This window comes from Piliocolobus tephrosceles, chromosome 8 (genome assembly GCF_002776525.5).
Source record: "Piliocolobus tephrosceles isolate RC106 chromosome 8, ASM277652v3, whole genome shotgun sequence".
Taxonomy (NCBI): domain Eukaryota; kingdom Metazoa; phylum Chordata; class Mammalia; order Primates; family Cercopithecidae; genus Piliocolobus; species Piliocolobus tephrosceles.
The window spans coordinates 8,957,526-8,980,570 of NC_045441.1; the positions used below are offsets into that span (position 1 = coordinate 8,957,526).

Below are 23,045 nucleotides of genomic sequence, written 5' to 3' on the forward strand. Positions count from 1 at the left end.
ATGACGCACTTCCGGCTGCGCGGTCCGGAGGTGCGCGGTGCGGTTTCCCGGTGTACGGAGCGGCTCTGATTCACGGTGAGCCTGCTGGTCGCGGGTTAGCGAGGCGGACAAGAAAGGGACCGTTGGCTGAGTGGTTTGGGGAGGGAGAAGTGGATTTGGCAGCTGTGGCTTCCGAGGACCCCACCTAGACGGATCCTAGCAGAGCTGTGGGGAGGAGCTCGCCGTCCCCGCCCAGCCCCAGCTGGTGGAGGCGCTGGCTCCTTGGAAAGCCTTTCTTCCACTTGGGGCTTTAACAAGTGAAAGCTGGAAGAACAGATGTTCTGGAAGTATCTTTCTTATTCCAGAATAGTTTTCTTGTGCGCTCCCCAAGCCAAGCAGTCTGTCAGTCTGACCGTGGCCGCCTTTTTTCCCTTTCTGTGAACTGGAGGTCCGAACGCAAGGCTCATTGATGGGAATACGCCCAAGGGGTTGGAAACCTGTGGGAAGCCGAACGTCATTAGAAGTCTTGGATAGAATCCAGTCCAAGGGAAGAAATAGTCCCCTCGGGCTTTGTTCGGGCTAGAATGCACACACACAATAGGGATCTGCTCAGATTTAGAAAAACATTCTTAAAGAAACATGTATAAATAAGAGTATCAAGACAAAGTTGATTTGGGCCGGGCGCGGTGGCTCACGCCTGTAATCCCAGCACTTTGGGAGGCCGAGGCTGGCGGATCACTTGAGGTCAGGAGTTCGAGACCAGCCTGGCCAAACCCTGTCCCCACTAAAAATACAAAAATTAGATGTGTATGATGGCTTGCACCTGTAATTCCAGCTACTCAGGAGGCTCAGGCAGGAGAATCGTTTGAACCACCAGTAGGCGGAGGTTGCAGTGAGCCAAGATCATGCCACTGCACTCCGGCCTGGGCGACAGGGCAACACTTAGTTCCCCTCCTCCCAAAAAAAAAAGGAAAGTTGATTTGGTGGGTGAGGTACTTGGAAACCCACGAAATCTAAGGAAGAGTTGAGCTGTGGCAAGGAAAAGAGTTAAGAGGCAAGACAGTCGTTTTCAAGTATTGGAAGGCTGCTGTGGAGAAAGTGAGTATTGGTTTTGGACCAACCTAGGATTTTTGAAATGATGCAGAATTTGATTCAGGTTAAAGAAGAACTCGTGTGGCCGCGCATGGTGGCTCATGCCTGTAATCCCAGCACTTTGGGAGGCCGAGGCAGGCGGATCACCTGAGGTCGGGAGTTCAAGACCAGCCTGATCCCCCCGTCTCTCCTAAAAATACAAAATTAGCCAGGCATGGTGGGTCACGCCTGTAATCTCAGCTAATTGGCAGGCAGAGGCAGGAGAATCGCTTGAAGCTGGGAGGCAGAGGTTGCGGTGAGCCGAGATCGCGCCATTGCACTGCAGCCTGGGCAACAAGAGTGAACTGTCTCAAAAAAAAAAAAAAAAAAAAGAACAACAACTTGTAACAATTAGTGGAATTCTGTGGCTCAAGAATTATCTAATTTACCTGCCTAGGAATTTTCTTTGTTTTTATTTTTGCTTTTTTTTTTGAGATGGAGCCTCACTCTGTCTCCCAGGCTGGAGTGCAGTGGCGCGATCTCTGCTCACTGCAAGCTCCGCCTCCTGGGTTCTAGCCATTCTCCTCCCTCAGCCTCCCAAGTAGCTGGGACTACAGGCCCCTGCCACAACACCCGGCTAATTTTTTGTATTTTTTAGTAGAAACGGGATTTCACCATGTTAGCCAGGATGGTCTCGATCTCCTGACCTCGTGATCCACCCGCCTCAGCCTCCTGCTGGGATTACAGGCATGAGCCACCGTGCCCGGCCGCCTAGGGATTTTCAGGTACGGGCTGAGTGTGAAGCATTTTAGCACAAGCTGGTAAGTGCTGTTCTGCTTTTAGAATCTATGGTAATTTGATTTTTTTTATGCCTCATCTTGTTACAGAATGGACTTGGGGCCCTTTCATAAGGGCATATAAGCTTTGGGAGGTTGGCATAAAGGAGGAGGGAAAATGGACACAGAACAAGGGCCTTCTGTTTATGATAGACCATGAAATTTTGCTTGATGGGCTTCTTGAGATAAACAGTCTAGATAGCTTTTAAAAAGTCACTGTGATTGTAGACAATGTGAGTCAGTAATGAAGCGTCTGATTTCTAGCTTCATGCTTTATTTTTTAAGAGACAAGGTATTCCTTTGTCACCCAGGCTGGAGCACAGTGCCACAACTCTGCAGCCCCGAACTCTTGAGCTCAAGTTATACCTCAGCCTGGGCAACAAAGCAAGACTTCGTTTCTACAAATAAATAAATAAATATTTTTAATTAGCCAGATGTGTCCTGGCTACTTCAGAGGCTGAGGTGAGAGGATTGCTTGAGGCCAGGTGTTCAAGGCTGCAGTGAGCTATCGTGGCACCACTACACTCCAACCTGGGCAACAAAGCGAGACCCTGCCTCTGTAATTTAAAAACAATAAAATAAAGACCCAGTGAAGTGGTTCACGCCTGTAAACCCAGAACTTTGGGAGACCAAGGCAGGAAGATGGCTTGAGGCCAGGAGTTCAAGGCATCCATGAGCTGTGATTGCACCACTGCACTCCAGTCTAGGCAACAGACCAAGACACTGTCTCTAAAAAAGAAATATTTTAAATTTTTAAAAAATATGAAAGAATAGTCAAGGGATGACCCCAGGTTTTTCGGTCTGAGTAAAAAGAACAGTGAGAGTTACCATTATCTGAGATGAGCAGCTTTTGAGGGAGAGATGGGAATTCGGTTTTGGACATGTTAAGCTTGAGATGTCTTACTGGACATCCAGGTGGTAATGGCAAGTGGATAGTTGGTTGTATGAGTCTGGAGGTCAGAAGGGAGGTCTAAGTTGGAGGTACAGTTTGGGCAGTTGTGAGTATATAATTGGTAATTACAACCATGCAACTGGTGAAATCACCAAGGAGAGAATGCAGGAAGGAGGAAGGGCACCCGGCCGTCTACTCATTTGTAGCCTTTATGCGTTGTGCATCTTGGCTCACTACAACCTCCACCTCCCAGCTTCAAGTGATTCCCTGCCTCAGCCTCCCAAGTAGCTGGGATTACAGGTGCCCCCCACCACTCCCAACTAATTTTTGTATTTTTAGTAGAGACAGCAACTTGTAATTTTATGGTAACTATATTTTCTTCTTCTTTTTTTCTTTTTTTGAGACGGAGTTTCACTCTTGTTGCCCAGGCTGGAATGCAATTATGCGATCTTGGCTCACAGCAACCTCCGCCTCCCAGGTTCAAGCGAATCTCCTGCGTCAGCCTGCCAATTAGCTGAGATTACAGGCATGACCCACCATGCCTGGCTAATTTTGTATTTTTAGGAGAGACGGGGTTTCTCCATGTTGGTCAGGCTAGTCTTGAACTCCCAACCTTAGGTGATCTGCTTGCCTTGGCCTCCCAAAGTGCTGGGATTACAGGCATGAGCCACCGCACCTGGCCTGGTAACTATATTTTCTTAGGTTTAACATGTGGCCCTAAAGAACCAGAAACCGAAAGGAACCAATATTCCTACCCCACAGAGTCCCATCTTTAGTGAGGCTGTTTCTGGAGTTTATATGATGATCAAGGAACTATGCATGGCCCCAGTTCACCATGTTTGCCAGGCTGGTCTCAACTCCTGGCCTCAAGTGATCTGCTTGCCTTGGTCTCCGGAAGTGTTGGGATTACTGCCGTTAGCCACCACACCTGGCCACTCCTTTTAAATATTCTAAAGAATGCTCTCCAGCGTAGCTACCTCATTATTTCTTGTTTATTTTAGCCTTTGGTGCTCGGGCCTTTGTTTTAGGAGGTGAGATAGCACTGCACCTCCCCTGGCTCAATTTTTAAGTAGTCCTAAACTTGGGCACTCCAGTGATATATGCTGACTACATACAGACTTATTTGACCAAAGAATCCTTTATTCAAAGTATTGGTTATAATGCTTTTGTTGTTGTTTTTTGTTTTGTTTTGTTTTGTTTTTGAGACGGAGTCTCGCTCTGTTGCCCAGGCTGGAGTGCAGTGGCGCCATCTCGGCTCACTGCAACCTCTGCCTCCGGGGTTCACGCTATTCTCATGTCTCAGCCTCCTGAGTAGCTGGGATCACGGGCACCCGCCACTGCACCCGGCTAATTTTTGTATTTTTAGTAGAGACAGGGTTTCGCCATGTTGGTCAGGTTGGTCTTGAACTCCTGACTTCAGGTGATCCACCCGCCTCGGCCTCCCAAAGTGCTGGGATTACAGGCGTGAGCCACCTTGCTCGGCTGACTTTTTTTTTTTTTTTTTTGAAACGGAGTCTAGCTCTGTCACCCAGGCTGGAGTGCAGTGGCACAATCTCCACTCACTGCAAGCTCCACCGCCACCCGGGTTAACGCCATTCTCTTGCCTCAGCCTCCCTAGAAGCTGGGACTGCAGGCGCCCGCCACCACGCCTGGCTAATTTTTTTGTATTTTCAGTAGAGACAGAGTTTCACCGTGTTCGCCAGGATGGTCTCGATCTCCTGACTTCGTGATCCGCCCGCCTTGGCCTACCAAAGTGCTGGGATTACAGGCGTGAGCCACCACGCCCGGCCTCGGCCAACTTTTAATATTTTTTAAGTGCTGTCAAGCCAGATCCATGGAGATTGTCATGTGTTTGAAATTAGCATAATTGGTTGTTTTGGGGTGGTTTGTTTTGTTTTTTTGTTCTTTGATTTTTTTTTGAGACGGAGTCTCGCTCTGTCACCAAGGCTGGAGTGCAGTGGCCAGATCTCGGCTCACTGCAAGCTCCGCCTCCCACGTTTAGGCCATTCTCCTGCCTCAGCCTTCCGAGTAGCTGGGACTACAGGCGCCCGCCACCTCACCCGGCTAGTTTTTTGTATTTTTTAGTAGAGACGGGGTTTCACTGTGTTAGCCACCATGGTCTCGATCTCCTGACCTTGTGATCCGTCCATCTCGGCCTCCCAAAGTGCTGGGATTACAGGCTTGAGCCACCGCGCCCAGCCTGTTCTTTGATTTTGATTTTGATTTTGGTTTTGGTTTTTGAGGCAGGGTCTTGCTCTGTCACCCAGGCTGGAGTTCAATAGTGCAATCACAGCTGCAGGTCATTGCAGCCTCAACCTCCTGAGCTTAAGTGATCCTCCCACCTCAGCCTCCCAAGTAGCTGGGACCACAGGTACGTGCCACCACACCTGGCTAATCTTTGTATTTTTTGTGGAGACGGGGTTTCACCATGTTGGCCAGGCTGGTCTCAAACTCAAGTGATCCACCCGCCTCAGCCTCTCAAAGTTCTGGGATTACAGATGTGAGCCACTGCAACTGGCACTCGGTTTGTTTTGTTTTTATTTTTTGAGACAGAGTCTTGCTCTGTCACCCAGGCTGTAGTGCAGTGGCAAGATCTTGGCTCATTGCAACCTCTGCCTCCCATGTTCAAGCAATTCTCATACCTCAGCCTCCCAAATAGCTGGGATTACAGGTATGTGCCACCATGCCCGGCCAATTTTTGTATTTAGTAGAGACAGGATTTCATCATGTTGGCCAGCCTGGTCTCGAGTCCAGGCCCACCTCGGACTCCCAGAGTGCTGGGATTACAGGCATGAGCCACTGCACCCAACCTCAGTTATTTTTAATGTACGAGTTAATTACACCCTTCGAGCATGACCCAGGTCATACTGACAGGCCCAGTCATTTGACTAGTGAATTTTCCTTTTTTGGGGGTGGGGGGCGGAGTTTCGCTCTTGTTGCCCAGGCTGGAGTGCAGTGGCGCGATCTCCACTCACTGCAAGCTCCGCCTCCAGGGTTCACGCATTCTCTTGCCTCAGCCTCCCGAGTAGCTGGGACTACAGGCGCCCGCCACCACGCCTGGCTAATTTTTTGTATTTTCAGTAGAGATGGGGTTTCACCATGTTAGCCCGGATGGTGTCGATCTCGTGACTTCGTGATCTGCCTGCCTCGGCCTCCCGAAGTGCTGGGATTACAGGGGTGAGCCACTGTGCCTGGCCTTGACTAGTGAATTTTCATTGCTCAAGCTGAATGTCTTAGGTTTAAACAGATGGCATCTGGCCAGTAGATAGCTTGATAAAATCTCAGAAACTATAATATCTATAATGGTGAAATTCTGAACTAGTTTTGGAGCAAAGTTAATTTTAAAATTGTGCCACATTGCACTTTTTAGGAGAGTGGAGACCACTGAAATCAAAGTAGGATATCCTAAACTGATTGCAGAAAGACTTTTTTTTTTTTAGAGGTGGAATCTCACTCTGTTGCCCAGGCTGGAATGCAGTGGTGCAGTCTTGGCTCATTGTATCCTCTGCCTCCTGCATTCAAGCAATTCTCCTGTCTCAGCCTCCCAAGTAGCTGGGATTACAGGCGTCCACCACCACGCCTGGCTAATTTTGTATTTTTAGTAGAGACAGGGTTTCACCACGTTGGCCAGGCTGGTCTCAAACGCCTGACCTCAGGTGATCCACCCGCCTCAGCTTCCCAGAGTGCTAGAATTATAGGCATGAGCCACTGTACCCAGCTCATTCCAGAAAGATTTTGAGCAGTTGTTTTTATATGGTAGTTTTATGGTGGACATAATTTCCACAGTTTCTTGTGCTAAAGGTATGGCTGTAAAGACCCAAAACACTTCAGTTTGATTATTTTATGGTAACTGTATTTTCTTAGGTTTAACGTGTGACCCTAAAGAACTGGAAACCCAAAGGAACCAATATTCCTGCCCCACAGAGTCCCATCTTTAGTGAGGCTGTTTCTGGAGTTTATATGATGACCAAGGTACTAGGCATGGCCCCAGTTCTGGGCCCTAGGCCTCCACAGGAGCAGGTGGGGCCTCTGATGGTAAAAGTCGAGGAGAAAGAAGAGAAAGGCAAGTGCCTTCCTAGCCTGGAGATGTTCCGCCAGCGGTTCAGGCAGTTTGGGTACCATGACACCCCCGGACCCCGAGAGGCCCTGAGCCAGCTCCGGGTGCTCTGCTGTGAGTGGCTGAGGCCCGAGATCCACACCAAGGAGCAGATTCTGGAGCTACTGGTGCTGGAGCAGTTCCTGACCATCCTGCCCCAGGAGCTCCAGGCCTGGGTGCAGGAACACTGCCCGGAGAGCGCTGAAGAGGCTGTCACTCTCCTTGAAGATCTGGAGCGGGAACTGGATGAGCCAGGACACCAGGTAGGTGGGAAGACCTTTGTTATTCTAGGAGATTGGGAGCCAAACATTCTAGGCAGGAACAAGGGTTTGTCCATACAGTAAGATTCGCTGAAATTTCTACTGAATTAGACCTTGTTTCCTCCTATTTTTCTCTGTCATCCTAAACTAACTTTTAGCCTTGGGAATGGAATGGGATGGGTGTTTTCCTTTTCTCTTTCCTAGAGGTTCTGTATAGCTCTCCTGGGATTTTCATTCTTGTTCTTAAAGTGAGCCATGCACAAACCCAGCCATTCCTAATTGTCTTTAGGTCTCAACTCCTCCAAAGGAACAGAAGCCGGTATGGGAGAAGATACCCTCCTCGGGAACTGCAAAGGAATCCCCGAGCAGCGTGCAGCCACAGCCCTTGGAGACCAGTCACAAATACGAGTCTTGGGGGCCCCTGTACATCCAAGAGACTGGTGAGGAGCAGGAGTTCACTCAAGATCCGAGAAAGGCCCGAGGTGAGGACTAGCCATTAGACTCTTGTTCAGTGCCCCAGGCCTCTGTGGTTGGAGAAGCAGAATAATTTGTAATTCTTTGTTGTGAGGTGATTTCATAGATTGACTTGATTGGTTGGACTGACTGGGTGGAAATAGTCCCCTTTCCTCCCCCAAGTAAGCCTGTCTTAGCCTGGGCCCTAGCATGGGAATGGATCACTCTTAAAGGATCAGTTTCTCTTTGAAGTTTTGGTATTACAAATAATTTTTTTTAAAGGGTCGATTTAAGTGAGTTTAATAAAGAAACTGTTAACAGAGGTGTAGACAGTTCGAATGAACCAGTAAGGAATAGTGTTGCACCCGACAACAGTGAAAAGCTGTTACTCCCTGTGAGCCTAAAGGGATGGGCAGAGGCGGGGCCCTGTTACCAGAACCAGGTAAGAGCTATAGTCATGGAGGAGGGGGTCACTCGATAGAAGTTGTGGCTGCGGGCCCTGCCGTGGGGCGAGGGGAAAACGGAATAAATACCCCAACTGCAGCCTTCTCCTGCCCTTAAATCTCCTGCTTTTGTTCCCCAATGGCAAACCCAGTTGGCAGCCAGAGGGCAGGAAAGACAAGACAGTGTGGCCCTTAGGGTCAGTTTACTGGGGCACAGGCGGGGGCAGAGAATGGATCTGGGAAGGGCAAATGGAAAATAATTGGCAGCCTCCTTTCTGAAGCTATGGAAAGAGGTGGGGCGGTTTTCACACGTCAAAGATATATTAGGTGACTACTCCTGAGCTCAAATCTCCATATATTATGGTTTATAGAATAATCTCCGGCCATAAATGGTCATCCCCTGTCGGGGTGTTTTTATGTGTTTTTCTGAGACAGGGATTCCATCTGTCACCCAGGCTGGAAGGCAGCCTTAATCTCTGGGGCTCTTGTGATCCTCCTGCCTCAGCCTCCCAAGTAGCTGGGACCACCGTGTCTGGCTTTTTGTTTTTTTTGTAGAGACAGGGTCTCGCTATGTTGCCCAGGCTGGCCTTGTGTTATTTTGTTATTTTATGGTTTCTACTCTTAAGTACCTTCATTTACCTGAAGGATTAGAACTAAATTTTTGAAACAGAGTTAATGTTTAATTATATGTTTGCAAAAATATGGCATGTTATTCCAAATCCTAATAGTTTCAAACCAGGACTTTGCTTACGTGTTGGTGGTATAGGCCACTATTTATGTGTGTGGTGTGATTTCATAACAAGAGTCCATGGCCCTCAGAAATCTCCCTCCATGCTTGCTGTGTCTCAAACGTGAAACTCCCCCATGGACATAGAGTTTTGAACCGTGTTAAAAATCACATTTTCTAGGAAAAGTAAAAAATTAAACTCTTAACTAAATTCTTCACAGTTTATGGTGAACACAGTAGACCTCTCCAGGCAATTGGGGTCTCCCCAGAGTTGCCACAGTAATTAGAGATAAAAATAGCCAGAGACCTATCTGGTCAGTTTTATTTTCCATATCTCTTGGTGTAGCCCCTTGGCAGTATTACACAAAGAAGAGGGTGGAGTGGAAGGATTATCAGAGCCAGGAACAGGCTTGGGTTTTAGTACCCAAATGGGACAGAAGACAAAGCTGCTGGGCCCTCCTAAGGAAAGGGAAGTTGACTCTGAAAGCTTTAGAAAGCATAAAGTCTTTTTTTGCAGATGGAGTCTGCCTCTGTCTCCAGGCTGGAGTGCAGTGATGCACTCTCAGCTCAGTGCAACCTCTGCCTCCCAGGTTCAAGAGATTCTCCTGCCTCAGCCTCCCGAGTAGCTGGAACTACAGGCACATACCACCACACCCAGCTCTTTTTTTTTTTTTTTTTGAGACGGAGTCTCGCTCTGTCGCCCAGGCTGGAGTGCAGTGGCCGGATCTCAGCTCACTGCAAGCTCCGCCTCCCGGGTTTACGCCATTCTCCTGCCTCAGCCTCCCGAGTAGCTGGGACTACAGGCGCCCGCCACCTCGCCTGGCTAGTTTTTTGTATTTTTTAGTAGAGACGGGGTTTCACTGTGTTAGCCAGGATGGTCTCGATCTCCTGACCTCGTGATCTGCCCGTCTCGGCCTCCCAGAGTGCTGGGATTACAGGCTTGAGCCACCGCGCCTGGCCTTTTTTTTTTTTTTAAAACAGAGTTTCGCTCTTGTTGCCCAGGCTGGAATATGGTGGCGCCATCTTGGCTCACTGCAACCTCCACCTGCTGGTTTCAAGTGATTCTCCTGCCTCAGCCTCCTGAGTAGCTGGGATTACAGGCGCCCGCCACCATGCTCGGCGAATTTTTGTATTTTTAGTAGAGACGGGTTTCACCACATTAACCAGACTGGTCTCGAACTGCTGACCTCATGATCCGCCCTTCTCGGTCTCCCAAAGTGCTGGGATTACAGGCGTGAGCCACCACACCCAACCAAGAAATTGTTAATAAAAACACAAACAGGCACCTTTGATAAAAACAAAATAGAATTTCTAAAAGTGAAAACTGTAGTCATTGAAATTAAGAATGCAGTGGCTGTTTTAAATAATCAAGGACATGATTAGCAAACAGAGGTAGATGCGAGGAAGTCATCTGAAATACTACTTAGAAAGATGAAGGTGGCAGGCATTGGACGTCAGTATGGGATCAGGGGAGGATGTCCAGCGTATGTTTAATAGCTGTTCCAGAGGAGGAGGACAGAGTTAGAGAGGACAGACATGGTGGCTCACACCAGTCATCCCAGCACTTTGGAAGGCCTAGGCTGGCAGATCTCTTGGGGCCAGGAGTTCAAGACCAGACTGGCCAACATAGCGAAACCCTGCCTCTACTAAAAATAAAAAATTTGGGCATAGTGGCACTTGCCTGGAATCCCAGCTATTCAGGAGGCTGAGACATGAGAATCACTTAAACCTGGGAGGCAGAGGTTGCAGTGAGCGGAGATCATGCCACTGAATTCCAGCCTGGGCAACAGAGCTAGACCCTGTATCAAAAAAAAAAAAAAAAGAATCAGGGAGAGAGACTAGTGACCAAGAGAAAAATGCTAAGTTGTCCAGAGTGATGAAATATATAAATCCTAAGATTCAGGAAACAATCCCAAGTAAGATAAATAAAATAATGAGTAAAACTGCAGAATGTCTAAATTTATAGAATGTCTTAAAAGTAGGCTGGGCGTAGTGGCTCACGCCTGTAATCCCAACACTTTGGGAGGCCGAGGTGGGCGGATCATGAGTTCAGGAGATCAAGATCATCCTGGCCAACATGGTGAAACCCCATCTCTACTAAAAATACAAAAATTAGCTGGTCGTGGTGGCATGCACCTGTAGCCCCAGCTACTCAGGAGGCTGAGGCAGGAGAATCACTTGAAGCCAGGAGGCGGAGGTTGCAGTGAGCCGAGATCGCGCCATTGCACTCCAGCCTGGCGACAGAGCGAGGCGCCATCTCAAAAAAAAAAAAAAAACAGTAACCCAGACTGGCTGGACATGGTGGCTCACAACACTTTGGGAGACTGATGCAGGCGGATCACCTGAGGTCAGGAGTTCAAGACCAGCCTGGCCAACATAGAGAAACCCCATATCAGCTGGGCATGGTGGCACGCGCCTGTAGTCCCAGCTACTCCGGAGGCCGAAGCGGGGAATTGCTTGAACCTGGGAGGCAGAGGTTGCAGTAAGTCAAGATTGCGTCACTGCACTCTGGCCTGGTGCAACAGAGTAAGATTTCATCAAAAAGAAAAAGAAAAAAAAAAATCTCTACTAAAAATAAAAAAATTAGTTGAGCGTGTTGGCGCATGCCTGTAGTCCCAGCTACTTGGGAGGCTGAGGCGGGAGAATCACCTGAACCTAGGAGGTGGAGGTTATGGTGGAAGCAGTGACCTGAGATTGCGCCACTGCACTCCAGCCTGGGCAACAGAGTGAGACCCTGTCTCAAAAGTAACCAAGACATAAAAGACAGATTACCACCTCAAAGGAATGCTGATTAGACTGATGGCAAACTACCCAGCAGTAACAGTGCAGCCTGGAAGACAATGACATAAATAGTCCTGGTAAATTCTTTTTTAATTTTTGCCTCATTCAGCTGTTTTTTAAAATGTTAACTTTTGGCTGGGCATGGTGGCTCACACCTGTAATCCCAGCACTTTGGGAGGCCAAGGTAGATGGATCACTTGAGGCCAGGAGTTCGTTGCCAGCCTGAGCAACATGGTAAAACCCCATCTGTACAAAAAATACAAAAATTAGCCAGGCGTGGTGACTAGTGCCTGGGGTCCCAGCTACTTGGGAGGCTGAGGCAGGAGGATCATTTGAGCCTGGGAGGTGGAGGTTGCAGTGAGCTAAGATCATGCCACTGTACTCCCACCTGGGCAACAGAGCCAGACCCTGTCTCAAAACAAAAATAAAGTTTTATGAAGTTACTTCTTTCCCACACATGTAATCCATGGCTGTGCAGTGACTTGAAGAGAAGTCTGCGTGTAGGCAAGCGATTACTAATTATGGAGAGTGAAAAGGACTTTAGCTGTTGAAGCTCTGACCCCCAGCAGATGGTGAGAAGAGGGTGAGCCTGGAAGCAGCTGATAGTCACTGTCAGCAAAGGAAGGAAACAGACAGCTGGGCAGAGAGAGAGAAGCTGTCAGGGCAGTTCCTAGGGAAGGGGAAAGGGCTTTGGAGGAAGGTAGCTTGCTGACAGGCTTCCGTACCCTCAGAGGACTAACATTTCTCAAAGGGGGCCCATTTTTAAGAGCGAATTTCTCTTACTCCCCTTTTCCCTGATGTGGATGACCAGGTGGACTTTGAAGAGGTGTGACTGCCTGGTGAGGCATTCTAAAAAGATAAACTGGTTCCATCTGGTTTCAACAGTGAGCGTCACTTTATAACTAAATTACAAGACGTAGCCAGCATGAGTGAAATGATGAGGTTAAGCCCTCCTGGAGATCACGTGCTTTTGTTCCGATTGATATGGATCTGGGGCTGGAATGATTGTAAATGGTCAGAATGTCCTGATTGCTTTTATGTTCAACTGCTGTGGGAACATGGGTTTTTGTGAGTTTGCCACTCAGCCTCTTCCTTAATTGTCCTTGTCATTTTCCTTAACTCTGGCCCTGCAGCAATCATTCTCCCTTGTTTTTATCTGCGTGAGGCTCAGCTGGTCTTTTTTTTTTTTTTTTTTTTTTTAATAAGCGCCGGGCGTGGTGGCTCATGCCTGTAATTGCAGCACTTTGGGAGGCCGAGGCGGGTGGATTACCTGAGGTCAGGAGTTCTAGACCAGCCTATGGTCTAGAACATGGAGAAACCCTGTCTCTACTAAAAATACAAAATAAGCCAGGCGTGGTGGCACATGCCTATACTCCCACCTACTCAGGAGGCTGAGGCAGGAGAGTCGCTTGAACCTGGGAGGCGGAGGTTGTGGTGAGCCAAGATTGCACCATTGCATTCCAGCCTGGACAACAGGAGCAAAACTCCGTCTCAAAAAAAAAAAAAAAAGGGTGCGGTGGCTCACGTCTGTAATCCAGCAGGTAGATCACCTGATGTCAAGAGTTTGACACCAGCCTGGCCAAAATGGTGAACCCCATCTCTGTTAAAAATACAAAAATTAGCTGGGCGTGGTGCTAGGTACTTCTGGTCCCAGCTATTCAGGAGGCTAAGTCAGGAGAATGACTTGAACCTAGGCGCAGAGGCTGCAGTGAGCCAACATAACACCACTGCACTCCAGCCTGGGCAACAGAATGAGACTCCGTCTCAAAATAAATAAATAAAATAAATATTTTTTAAAAGATAGGGTCTCACTCTGTTGCCCAGGCTGGCACAATCATGACTCACTGCCACCTTGACCCACTGCAACCTTGACTTTCCAGGCTTAAGTGATCTTCTCACCTCAGTATCCCAAGTAGCTGGAACCACAGGGGCACACCATGCCTGCCTAATTTTTTTATTTTTACTTTTTGTGGAAATAGGGTCTCCCTATGTTGCCCCAGCTGGTCTTGAACTCCCAGACTCAAGCCTTCCTCCAACCTCAGCTCCCAAAGTGCTGGGATTACAGGCGTAAACTCCTGTGCCCGGCTACCACTCTCCTATATGCTGCATTTTGCCTTCTGTATGTGAAGTTGTTTTTCTGGCAGAAAAAGCCATGTTCTCTTCACATCCTAATGCTTTGGGTGGGGGCTTGTGTGAAAGTGTGGAAAGTGTGGTATGGAGGCCGGACCTGGTGGCGGACGCTTGTAATCCCAGCACTTTGGGAGGCTGAGGTGGGCGGATCACAAGGTCAGGAGATCAAGACCATCCTGGCCAACATGTCGAAACCCCATCTATACTAAAAAAAAATACAAAAAATAGCGGGTGTGGTGGCATGTGCCTGTAATTCCAGCTACTCTGGAGGCTGAGGCAGGAGAATCGCTTGAATCAGGGAGTTGGAGGTTGCAGTGAGCCGAGGTCACCTGCATTCCAGCCTGCTGACAGCGAGACTCCGTCTCAAATAAAGAAATGCACCATTGTAAACTAGATTGGATGCTGATTTACTTGTATCTGTGTGCTATCATGAGCTCTATTTAGTCACCCTTCAGTATCTGTCAGTCTCACCTGATGGTTCTATTTCTCTGGTAAACAGTTTCTTCCTCAGAACAAGAAACAACTGAAGTATCCTTAATCTGCTTATTGTTTCAGATTGCAGATTGAGTACCCAGCATGAGGAATCAGCAGATGAGCAGAAAGGTTCTGAAGCAGATGGGCTCAAAGGGGATATAATTTCTGTGATTATCGCCAATAAACCTGAGGCCAGGTTAGAGAGGCAGTGCGTAAAACTTGAAAATGAAAAAGGAACAAAACCCCCTCTTCAAGAGTCAGTCTCCAAGAAAGGTAGAGAATCAGTTCCTACTAAACCTACCCCAGGAGAGAGACGTTATATATGTGCTGAGTGTGGCAAAGCCTTTAGTAATAGCTCAAATCTCACCAAACACCGGAGAACACACACTGGGGAGAAACCTTACGTGTGCACCAAGTGTGGGAAAGCTTTCAGCCACAGCTCAAACCTCACCCTCCACTACAGAACACACTTGGTGGACCGGCCCTACGACTGTAAGTGTGGAAAAGCCTTTGGGCAGAGCTCAGACCTTCTTAAACATCAGAGAATGCACACCGAGGAGGCGCCGTATCAGTGCAAAGATTGTGGCAAGGCTTTCAGTGGGAAAGGCAGCCTCATTCGTCACTATCGGATCCACACTGGGGAGAAGCCTTATCAGTGTAACGAATGTGGGAAGAGCTTCAGTCAGCATGCAGGCCTCAGCTCCCACCAGAGACTCCACACCGGAGAGAAGCCATATAAGTGTAAGGAGTGTGGGAAAGCCTTCAACCACAGCTCCAACTTCAATAAACACCACAGAATCCACACTGGGGAAAAGCCCTACTGGTGTCATCACTGTGGAAAGACCTTCTGTAGCAAGTCCAATCTTTCCAAACATCAGCGAGTCCACACTGGAGAGGGAGAAGCACTGTAACTGCCACGTGCGCTTGTGTTGTTGTCGTGGTTGTGTTAAACTTTAGCATTTGAACACCAGGAAGAAGTCTTGTCGTTGCAGCAGCATTGATTCCAGTGATAGAGTTTGTGTCACTCAACATCAGGGGATGCCTGAGGAGTGAGAGCTCCACAGTAACACGACAGGCAGGAGGTCCTCAGAAGGTGTCAGGAGGTTCCACACTCGCCAGTTCACTGGAGCCAGAGTCCCTTCCCCACACTTAGGGTCCCAGTAAACCATGCCAGCATTACCTTTTGCATAGTTAAACTGATGTGTATCCAGTCTAGTTAAGGAAGAAACATTAAGACTGTTTAATTTTTAACATATATTCAAGAATTTTAATTTGTAAAGAATTGAGCCACATTGAACACAATTGAATGAGATTCAGAATAAACTTGTAACATCTTGTAATGCCTCAGGACTATTACAACAAATGATGTGTTGGTTATTGAATACTTACAGATGGAGAAAACTATTCCTACTGGTTTCGCTTTTAGAAAATTTGGATTTGGGGTCAGGCACAGTGACTCATGCCTGTAATCCCAGCACTTTGGAAGGCTGAGGCAGTCGGATCACTTGAGGTCAGGAGTTTGAGACCAGCCTGGACAAAATGGCAAAATACTTTCTCTACTAAAGATGCAATTAGCTGGGCGTGATGGCAGGTGCCTGTAGTCCAAACTACTTGGGAGGCTGAGGTGGGAAAGTCGCTTGAACCCGGGAGGCAGAGGTTGCAGTGAACTGACATTGCGCCACTGCACTCCAGCCTGGGTGACAGAGCGAGACTCCGTCTCAAGAAAAAAAGTAAAGTGAAATGCTTTCACTAGATAATAACTGCATACCAAGAGCCAGGGGCCATGTTGAACTGTCCCAGCACAGCTGTTGTGGATGGGTTTGTGGCAGACAACCATTACCAGCCACAACTCATCTGCTTTTTACAGAAGCCATATAGAAGGAGTGTCTTTTGCATCTTTGAGGGCAGCAATAATCACTTCAGTTCCATTCAGGGTGTGGTATCGTTTCTTTTGTTTTTTGAGATGGAGTTTGGCTCTTGTTGTCCAGGCTGGAGTGCAATGGCGCGATCTTGGCTCACCGCAACCTCCGCTTCCTGGGTTCAAGCAATTCTCCTGCCTCAGCCTCCCTAGTAGCTGGGATTACAGGCATGCGCCACCATGCCCAGCTAATTTTGTAGTTTTAGTAGAGACGGGGTTTCTCCATGTTGGTCAGGCTGGTCTCGAACTCCCGACCTCAGCTGATCCACTTGCCTCAGCCTCCCAGAGTGCTGGGATTACAGGCATAAGCCACCGCGCCTGGCCAGGATGTGGTATTTCTTTCTTGCCACTTTGATTGGCTGGGGAAGGGCAGGGTGTGCAGGAGTTTCCACTTGACCCTTTTTCCTATGACCTACCTATGCTACAGGTTAAGTAACCAATGTGCTGGGTACCTATCCCCCTGCTAAACATATCCCAATTATTTTCTCAGGGACATGGCCATAGGGTGAGTCTGTTCCCACTGGGCCCACTGAGATGGATTTGGGCCAGGACTCCATTTATCAGCTGACCTCTGTCTGGAGGGCAATGGTAAGTTTTAGATTTGTGTCATCTTAGATCCTATATCAAAAAGCCTCAAAAGGCCTGTGCATTCTGTTTTCCTAATACATTAGTGAACAGCCACAGGTCCTTTGGGGAAATATTTATTGTATATACTTGTACAGTTGGAAGGTCTTCAAAAAAACCCGAACTCCCCTTGAGTTGATGGATTCCAAATCTCAGAACTGGCTCAGATCTGGAAAGTAGCGGAAGGATTGCAATTTCCCATTGTAACAGCTGGTATCAGCCTTCTCATCCACTCTTGGGATTTTTTGTTTATATAAATCAAAGCCTCACCCTGCTGGCTGAAAGTTTTTGCTAAGAACACCAAAGGTTATTAGTCAATGCCACAGATTCCTGTGGGTCAAGACACCCTAGCGGGCCAGGCACAGTGGCTCCTGCCTGTAATCCCAGCACTTTGGGAGGCTGATGCAGGAGGATCGTTTGAGCCCGGGAGTTCGAGAGCAGCCTGGGCAACATAGTGAGATCCCATCTCTATTTTTTTTTTAATTCATATTTAAACAAAAATAAGGCTGGGTGTGGTGGCTTACGCCTCTAATCCCAGCACTTTGGGAGGCCAAGGCAGGCGGATGACGAGGTCAGGAGATCGAGACCATCCTGGCTCACTCGGTGAAAGCCCGTCTTTACTAAAAATACAAAAGAAAAAAAAAATTAGCTGGGCGTGGTGGTGGGCACCTGTAGTCTCAGCTACTCAGGAGGCTGAGGCAGGAGAATGGCATGAACCTGGGAGGCGGAGCTTGCAGTGAGCCAAGATCGCACTGCTGCACTCCAGCCTGGGTGACAGAGCGAGACTCCGTCTCAAAAAATAAATAAATAACAACAGGCCGGGTATGGTGGCTCACACCTGTAATCCCAGCACTTTGGGAGGCTGAGGCAGGTGGATCACCTGAAGTCAGGAGTTCGAGACCAGCCTGGCCAACATGGTAAAACCTTGTCTCTACTAAAAATACAAAACATTTAGCCGGGTGTGGTGGTGGGCACCTGTAGTCCCAGCTACTTGGGAGGCTGAGGCAGGAGAATGGCGTGAACCCGGGAGGCGGAGCTTGCAGTGAGCCGAGATTGCACCACTGAACTCCAGCCTGGGTGACAGAGCGAGACTCCATCTCAAAAAAAAAAAAAAAAAATACAAAAATTAGCTGGGTGTGGTGGCGTGTGCCTGTAGTCCCAGCTACTCAGGAGGCTGAGGCAGGAGAATTGCTTGAACCTGGAGGCAGAGGTTGCAGTGAGCCGAGACTGTGCCGTTGCACTCCAGCCTGGGTGACAGGGCAAAACTCCATCTCAAAAAAAAAAAAAAATCACCCTAGTTGCCACTCTGGCCTTGTTGCCCATCATGGTGATAGCATCCACTTTACCTGTGACAGCTCAGTGCCACTGCCTGGCCTCTGCTGACCAGTCATCCCATTAACAACAGGGAACTCTGTTCTGTGGCAGAATCTCCTACTGTTAACCCTGCTGAGGCAGCTGTCACTGAACAATCCCGGTGTTGCCCTCAGTTCATCCTTTGTTATCTGAGTGAACGGGAAGCTATTTGGGCCCTCTGAGATAACATAGGTGTTTGGTTCTCAGGACTCGTGTAAGAAATTCATTTTAACACACACTGAGTCTGCTGACACCCTTTCTCTGCTCATGTCAGCAGCTCTGCCTCATTTACTGTAGGCCATCATTCCTCACCAAGTATTGGATTTTTTTTTTTCTTTTCATAGAGACGGAGTCTCATTGTATTGCCTAGGCTAGTTCTGAACTCCTGGGCTCAAGCAGTCCTCCCATCTCAGCATCTTGAGTAGCTGAAACTACAGATGTGTGCCACCACGCCCAGCTAATTTTTATTTTTTGTAGAGACTGGGTCTCACTATGTTGCCAGGGTGGTCTTGAACTCCTGAGTTCAAGCAGTTCTCCTGCCTCGGCCTCCCAGAGTGTTGAGACTACAGGCGTGAGCCACTGCACCCAGCTGATTATTTAATACATGAAAACCACTTGGAAAAGAGCCAGGCAATGCTGACACAGAGTATATGACACATGTATCAGCTGCCGCTACCATCACTTGCAAATCCCATCTCCTCTATGACCTCAACTCTGAAAACAGTATCTTTCCACTCCAGCTTTACTGAACCTGCCCAGGGCTTGATGCTGGTTAGATGGAGAAGGATGAGGAGTATAATCAAAGAAAACTTACAAAATTTTGACCCTGACAGGTTTACAGAAATTTTAAGAGGGGGCAATAAATGGGAAAGTGGGATCTGGTTTGAAACATACTATGAAACTATAGAAAGTCCAGGTGTAACTGCTCTGCAGTCCACTGGAGACCCACGACTGAGGCTTGGGAGAGCCATCAGGACAACATGGGCAGATTTTTTTTTCTTCTTTGAGACAGAGTTTCGCTGTTGCCCAGGCTGGAGTGCAATGGCATGATCTCAGCTCCCTGCAGCCTCCACCTCCTGGGTTCAAGTGATTCTCCTGCCTCAGCATCCCGAGTAGCTGGGATTACAGGCACATGCCACCACGCCTGGCTAATTTTTGTGTTTTTAGTAGAGACAGGGTTTCACCATGTTGGCCAGGCTGGTCTGAAACTCCTGACCTCATGATCCACCCACCTTGGTCTCCCAAAGTGCTGGGATTACAGCCTTGAGAACACAGGCAGATTTAAAACTTACTTGCATAGGTTGGGCGTAGTGGCACATGCCTGTAATCCCAGCACTTTGGGAGGCTGAGGCAGGCAGATCATGAGGTCAGGAGTTTGAGACCAGACTGGCCAACATGGTGAAACCCCATATCCACTAAAAATACAAAAATTAGCTGGGCGTGGTAGTGGGCGCCTATAATCTCAGCTACTAGGGAGGCTGAGGTTGCAGTAAGCCAAGATTGCTCAACTGCACTCCAGCCTGGGCAAGAGCGAGACTCTGTCTCAAAAAAAAAAAAAAAAAAAAAAAAAACGGTAATCTATAAAGTAATTTTATTTTGTTTTTGAGACCATCTTGCACTGTCATCGTGCGGTGGTGCAATCACAGGGACTCACTGCAGCCTCAACTTCTGGGCTGAAGCAATCCTCTTAACCTCAGCTTCCCGAGTAGCTGGGACCACAGCGTGCACCACCACACCCAGCTAATTTTTTTTTTTTTTTTTTTTTTTTGGAGACGGAGTCTCACTGTGTCGCCCAGACTGGAGTACAATGGTGCGATCTTGGCTCACTGCAACCTCCGCCACCCGTGTTTAGGCGATTCTCCTCCCTCAGTCTCCTGAGTAGCTGGGATTACAGGCATGCGCCACCACACCCAGCTGATTTTTTGTTGTTTGCTTTTAGGAGACAGTTTCACCATGTTGGTCAGGCTGGTCTCAAACTCTTGACCTTGTGGCCTGCCCACCTTAGCCTCCCAAAGTGCTAGGATTACAAGCATGAGCCATGGCGCCCAACCCTAATTTTTTTTAAATTTTGTTGTAGAGATAGGGTCTTGCCACATTGCCTAGGCTGGTCTGAAGAGATTCTACTGCCTTGGCCTCCCAAAGTATTGGGATTATAAGCATGAGCCACTGCACCTAGCCTATAAAGAAATTTTAAGGCCGGGCGCGGTGGCTCAAGCCTGTAATCCCAGCACTTTGGGAGGCCGAGACGGGTGGATCACGAGGTCAGGAGATCGAGACCATCCTGGTCTACACGGTGAAACCCCGTCTCTACTAAAAATACAAAAAAAAAAAACTAGCCGGGCGAGGTGGCGGGCGGCTGTAGTCCCAGCTACTCGGGAGGCTGAGGCAGGAGAATGGCGTGAACCCGGGAGGCGGAGCTTGTAGTGAGCCGAGATCGCGCCACTGCACTCCAGCCTGGGTGACAGAGCGAGACTCCGTCTCAAAAAAAAAAAAAAAAGAAATTTTAGTGTTGGGCACAGTGGCTCACGCCTATAATCCCAGCACTTTGGGAGGCTGAGACCGGCAGACTGCTAGAGCTGTTTAAGACCAACCTGGGCAACATGGTGAAACCCCGGCCGGGTGCGGTGGCTCACGCCTGTAATCCCAGCACTTTGGGAGGCTGAGATGGGTGGATCACGAGGTCAGGAGATCAAGACCATCCTGACTAACACGGTGAAACCCTGTCTCTACTAAAAATACAAAAATTAGCCGGGCGCGGTGGCGGGTGCCTGTAGTCCCAGCTACACAGGAGGCTGAGGCAGGAGAATGGCGTGAACCCGGGAGGCGGAGCTTGCAGTGAGTGGAGATCGTGCCACCGCACTCCAGCCTGGGTGACAGAGTGAGACTCCGTCTCAAAAAAAAAAAAAAACATGGTGAAACCCCATCTCTGCTAAAAATACGAAAATTAGCTGGGGCGTGGTGGCGCACACCTGTAGTCCCAGCTACTCTGGAGACTGAGGCACAAGAATTGCTTGAACCTGGGAGGCAGAGGCAGCAGTGAGCCAAGATGGCGACACTGCATTCCAGCCTGGGCAACAGAGTGAGACACTGCCTCAAACAAAAAAAGAAAAAAATTTAAGTCAACTTTCAGATTCCATTTATAGTCACCAACATGTCTTGTCTTGTCTTTTTTTTTTTTTGAGATGGAGTTTCGCTTTTGTTGCCCAGGCTGGAGTTCAGTGGCGCGGTCTCAGCTCACTGCAACCTGCACCTCTTGAGTTCAAGCAATTCTCCTGGCTTAGCCTCCTGAATAGCTGGGATTACAGGCATGTGCCACCACACCCAGCTAATTTTGTGTCTTTAGTAGAGACGGGGTTTCTCCATGTTGGTCAGTATGGTCTAGAACTCCTGACCTTGGGTGATCTGCCAGCCTTGGCCTCCCAAAGTGCTGGGATTACAGGTGTGAGCCACCATACCCAAGCCAACATGTCTTGTTTTAACTGAAATGTATGGTCCAAACATTGCACAAACCACACTCAATCTCTTCTGAAAAACTATTCTGTTTAATAGTGCACTTCATTTATGCTACAGGATGAGCAGGGTTGGGAAAACACAACGGAAGGTCATCCCGTCGGTTGGGAATACTTGGTGAGTGCCATCCTCAGCCAGCAACGAGTTCTGCCACCAGGCTCAGGCACAGCCTGCCTTCTCTGGGCTTCGCTTTTTTCCCCCCTCCTTTTGGGCTTTGCTCTTTATCTGCATTAATCTTCAGCTGCTGAAGAGTCAGAGGTGGAGGCAGGAGCGGTCTGGCTGCTGGGGCCGGATGTCAGAGGTGAGAGGGCAGGGTAGGCAGGCTGAGTGAGCTCCTTGAAAGCATCCTTACCCATTGAAAGCATCCTTACCCAGGCATTTAGAGAAAATCATTTTCATCACTGGAGTGGGAAGAGGACGAGAGGACAGGAATCAGAGGCCAACGCTAAGTGCTTCTGACCCTCTCCCTCACAGCCGGTTACTAGCTGTTTGGATAGATTTGCCCATTCAGCCCTAGGACAACTGGGGAGGGCGGGGTCTGCCGGCAGTATCACCAGGTTTCTCTTGGAAACATGGTCTGGCTGCTGCAAGAGCCCTAAAGGACATCATCATCACAGATGTTTCTGGAATCTCTTCCACCCTCAATAATATAATCCCTCAGTGCTAAATTTCCATAATTAATAAAATCATGAAACAAAACAGCATGTTCCTTATCGAAACTTAAAGCTGGACTAGGAACAGTAACTTTGAAAGAGTCTCCGTTTCCCCTCCCTAGCAAATAAAGGACCCAGAGCGTCCTTTCCACTGCCGTCTGTGCTGACTACGTGGACTCCAACTAAAGGAATCCATCAAATTCTGTCCCGACTGTGCTTCCGTGCCCACCTTGGAAAGGTTCCTCTGCTGTAAGAAAAACAGTTTAGTGCAAACTCCTTTCCTAAATGGGGTGACTGGTCCCAGAGCTGCTTTCTGTTCCCAGCACACCATCTGCTTGCCTTGTCGCTTTCCAAGGCTGGTGCGATTTCTGGTAAAATTCACCGACTTGCCCAATCTGCCCCATTCTCTAAAATGGAAGGTCTGAGTTGGAAAGGACACATCCTAAGCTGTTGAGATTTATAGAGTAAGGCAAGAGCTCTTGAGACTCAGGGGAAGTGAGGAAAATGGGTGTGTGGCTCTTTCACGTGGACTCTCTGATATTTAACTCGGTCGTAACTCTGAGGGAGCTTTTGCTCATGCCCATCCCATTCAAAGGCTTCTCTCCAGTGTGAATTCTCTGATGGCGAACAAGAGCCGAGCTGTACCTGAAGGCTTTCCCACACTCGCTACATTCATAGGGGTTCTCCCCGGTGTGGATTCTTTGATGCTGAATAAGGCCTGAACTGTAGGTAAACTTTCCTCCACATTCCATACATTCATAGGGCTTCTCTCCAGTGTGGATTCTCTGGTGCTGATAGAGGTGTGAGCTCTGGCTGAAGGCCTTCCCACACTCATTACATTCATA

General features: G+C 48.4%; 2 protein-coding genes across 6 annotated transcripts in view; one reads left to right on the top strand and one right to left on the bottom strand.

The window, feature by feature from the left end:
* On the top strand, positions 1-15,482 carry ZSCAN21 (zinc finger and SCAN domain containing 21). Of its 5 annotated transcripts, XM_023197290.3 has the most exons (5): positions 53-75; positions 1,712-1,871; positions 6,643-7,137; positions 7,424-7,616; positions 14,224-15,482. In XM_023197290.3, exons 3-5 carry the CDS (start codon positions 6,739-6,741, stop codon positions 15,051-15,053), a joined length of 1,422 nt encoding a protein of 473 aa, XP_023053058.1. In that variant the 5' UTR covers positions 53-75; positions 1,712-1,871; positions 6,643-6,738; the 3' UTR covers positions 15,054-15,482. The 5 variants fall into 5 exon arrangements, with proteins under 5 accessions (XP_023053059.1, XP_023053058.1, XP_023053061.1 ...); XM_023197291.2 differs by lacking the exon at positions 1,712-1,871 and having other exon boundaries at positions 1-75; XM_023197293.1 differs by lacking the exon at positions 53-75 and having other exon boundaries at positions 1,771-1,835.
* The window catches only part of ZNF3 (zinc finger protein 3), a 17,727-nt gene continuing 9,807 nt past the window's right edge, over positions 15,126-23,045 (bottom strand). Inside the window, 2 exon segments of the mRNA XM_031935992.1 lie at positions 15,126-15,270; positions 15,272-15,354. Of these exon segments, the coding sequence (XP_031791852.1) occupies positions 15,229-15,270; positions 15,272-15,354 (125 nt within the window). The 3' untranslated portion in view covers positions 15,126-15,228.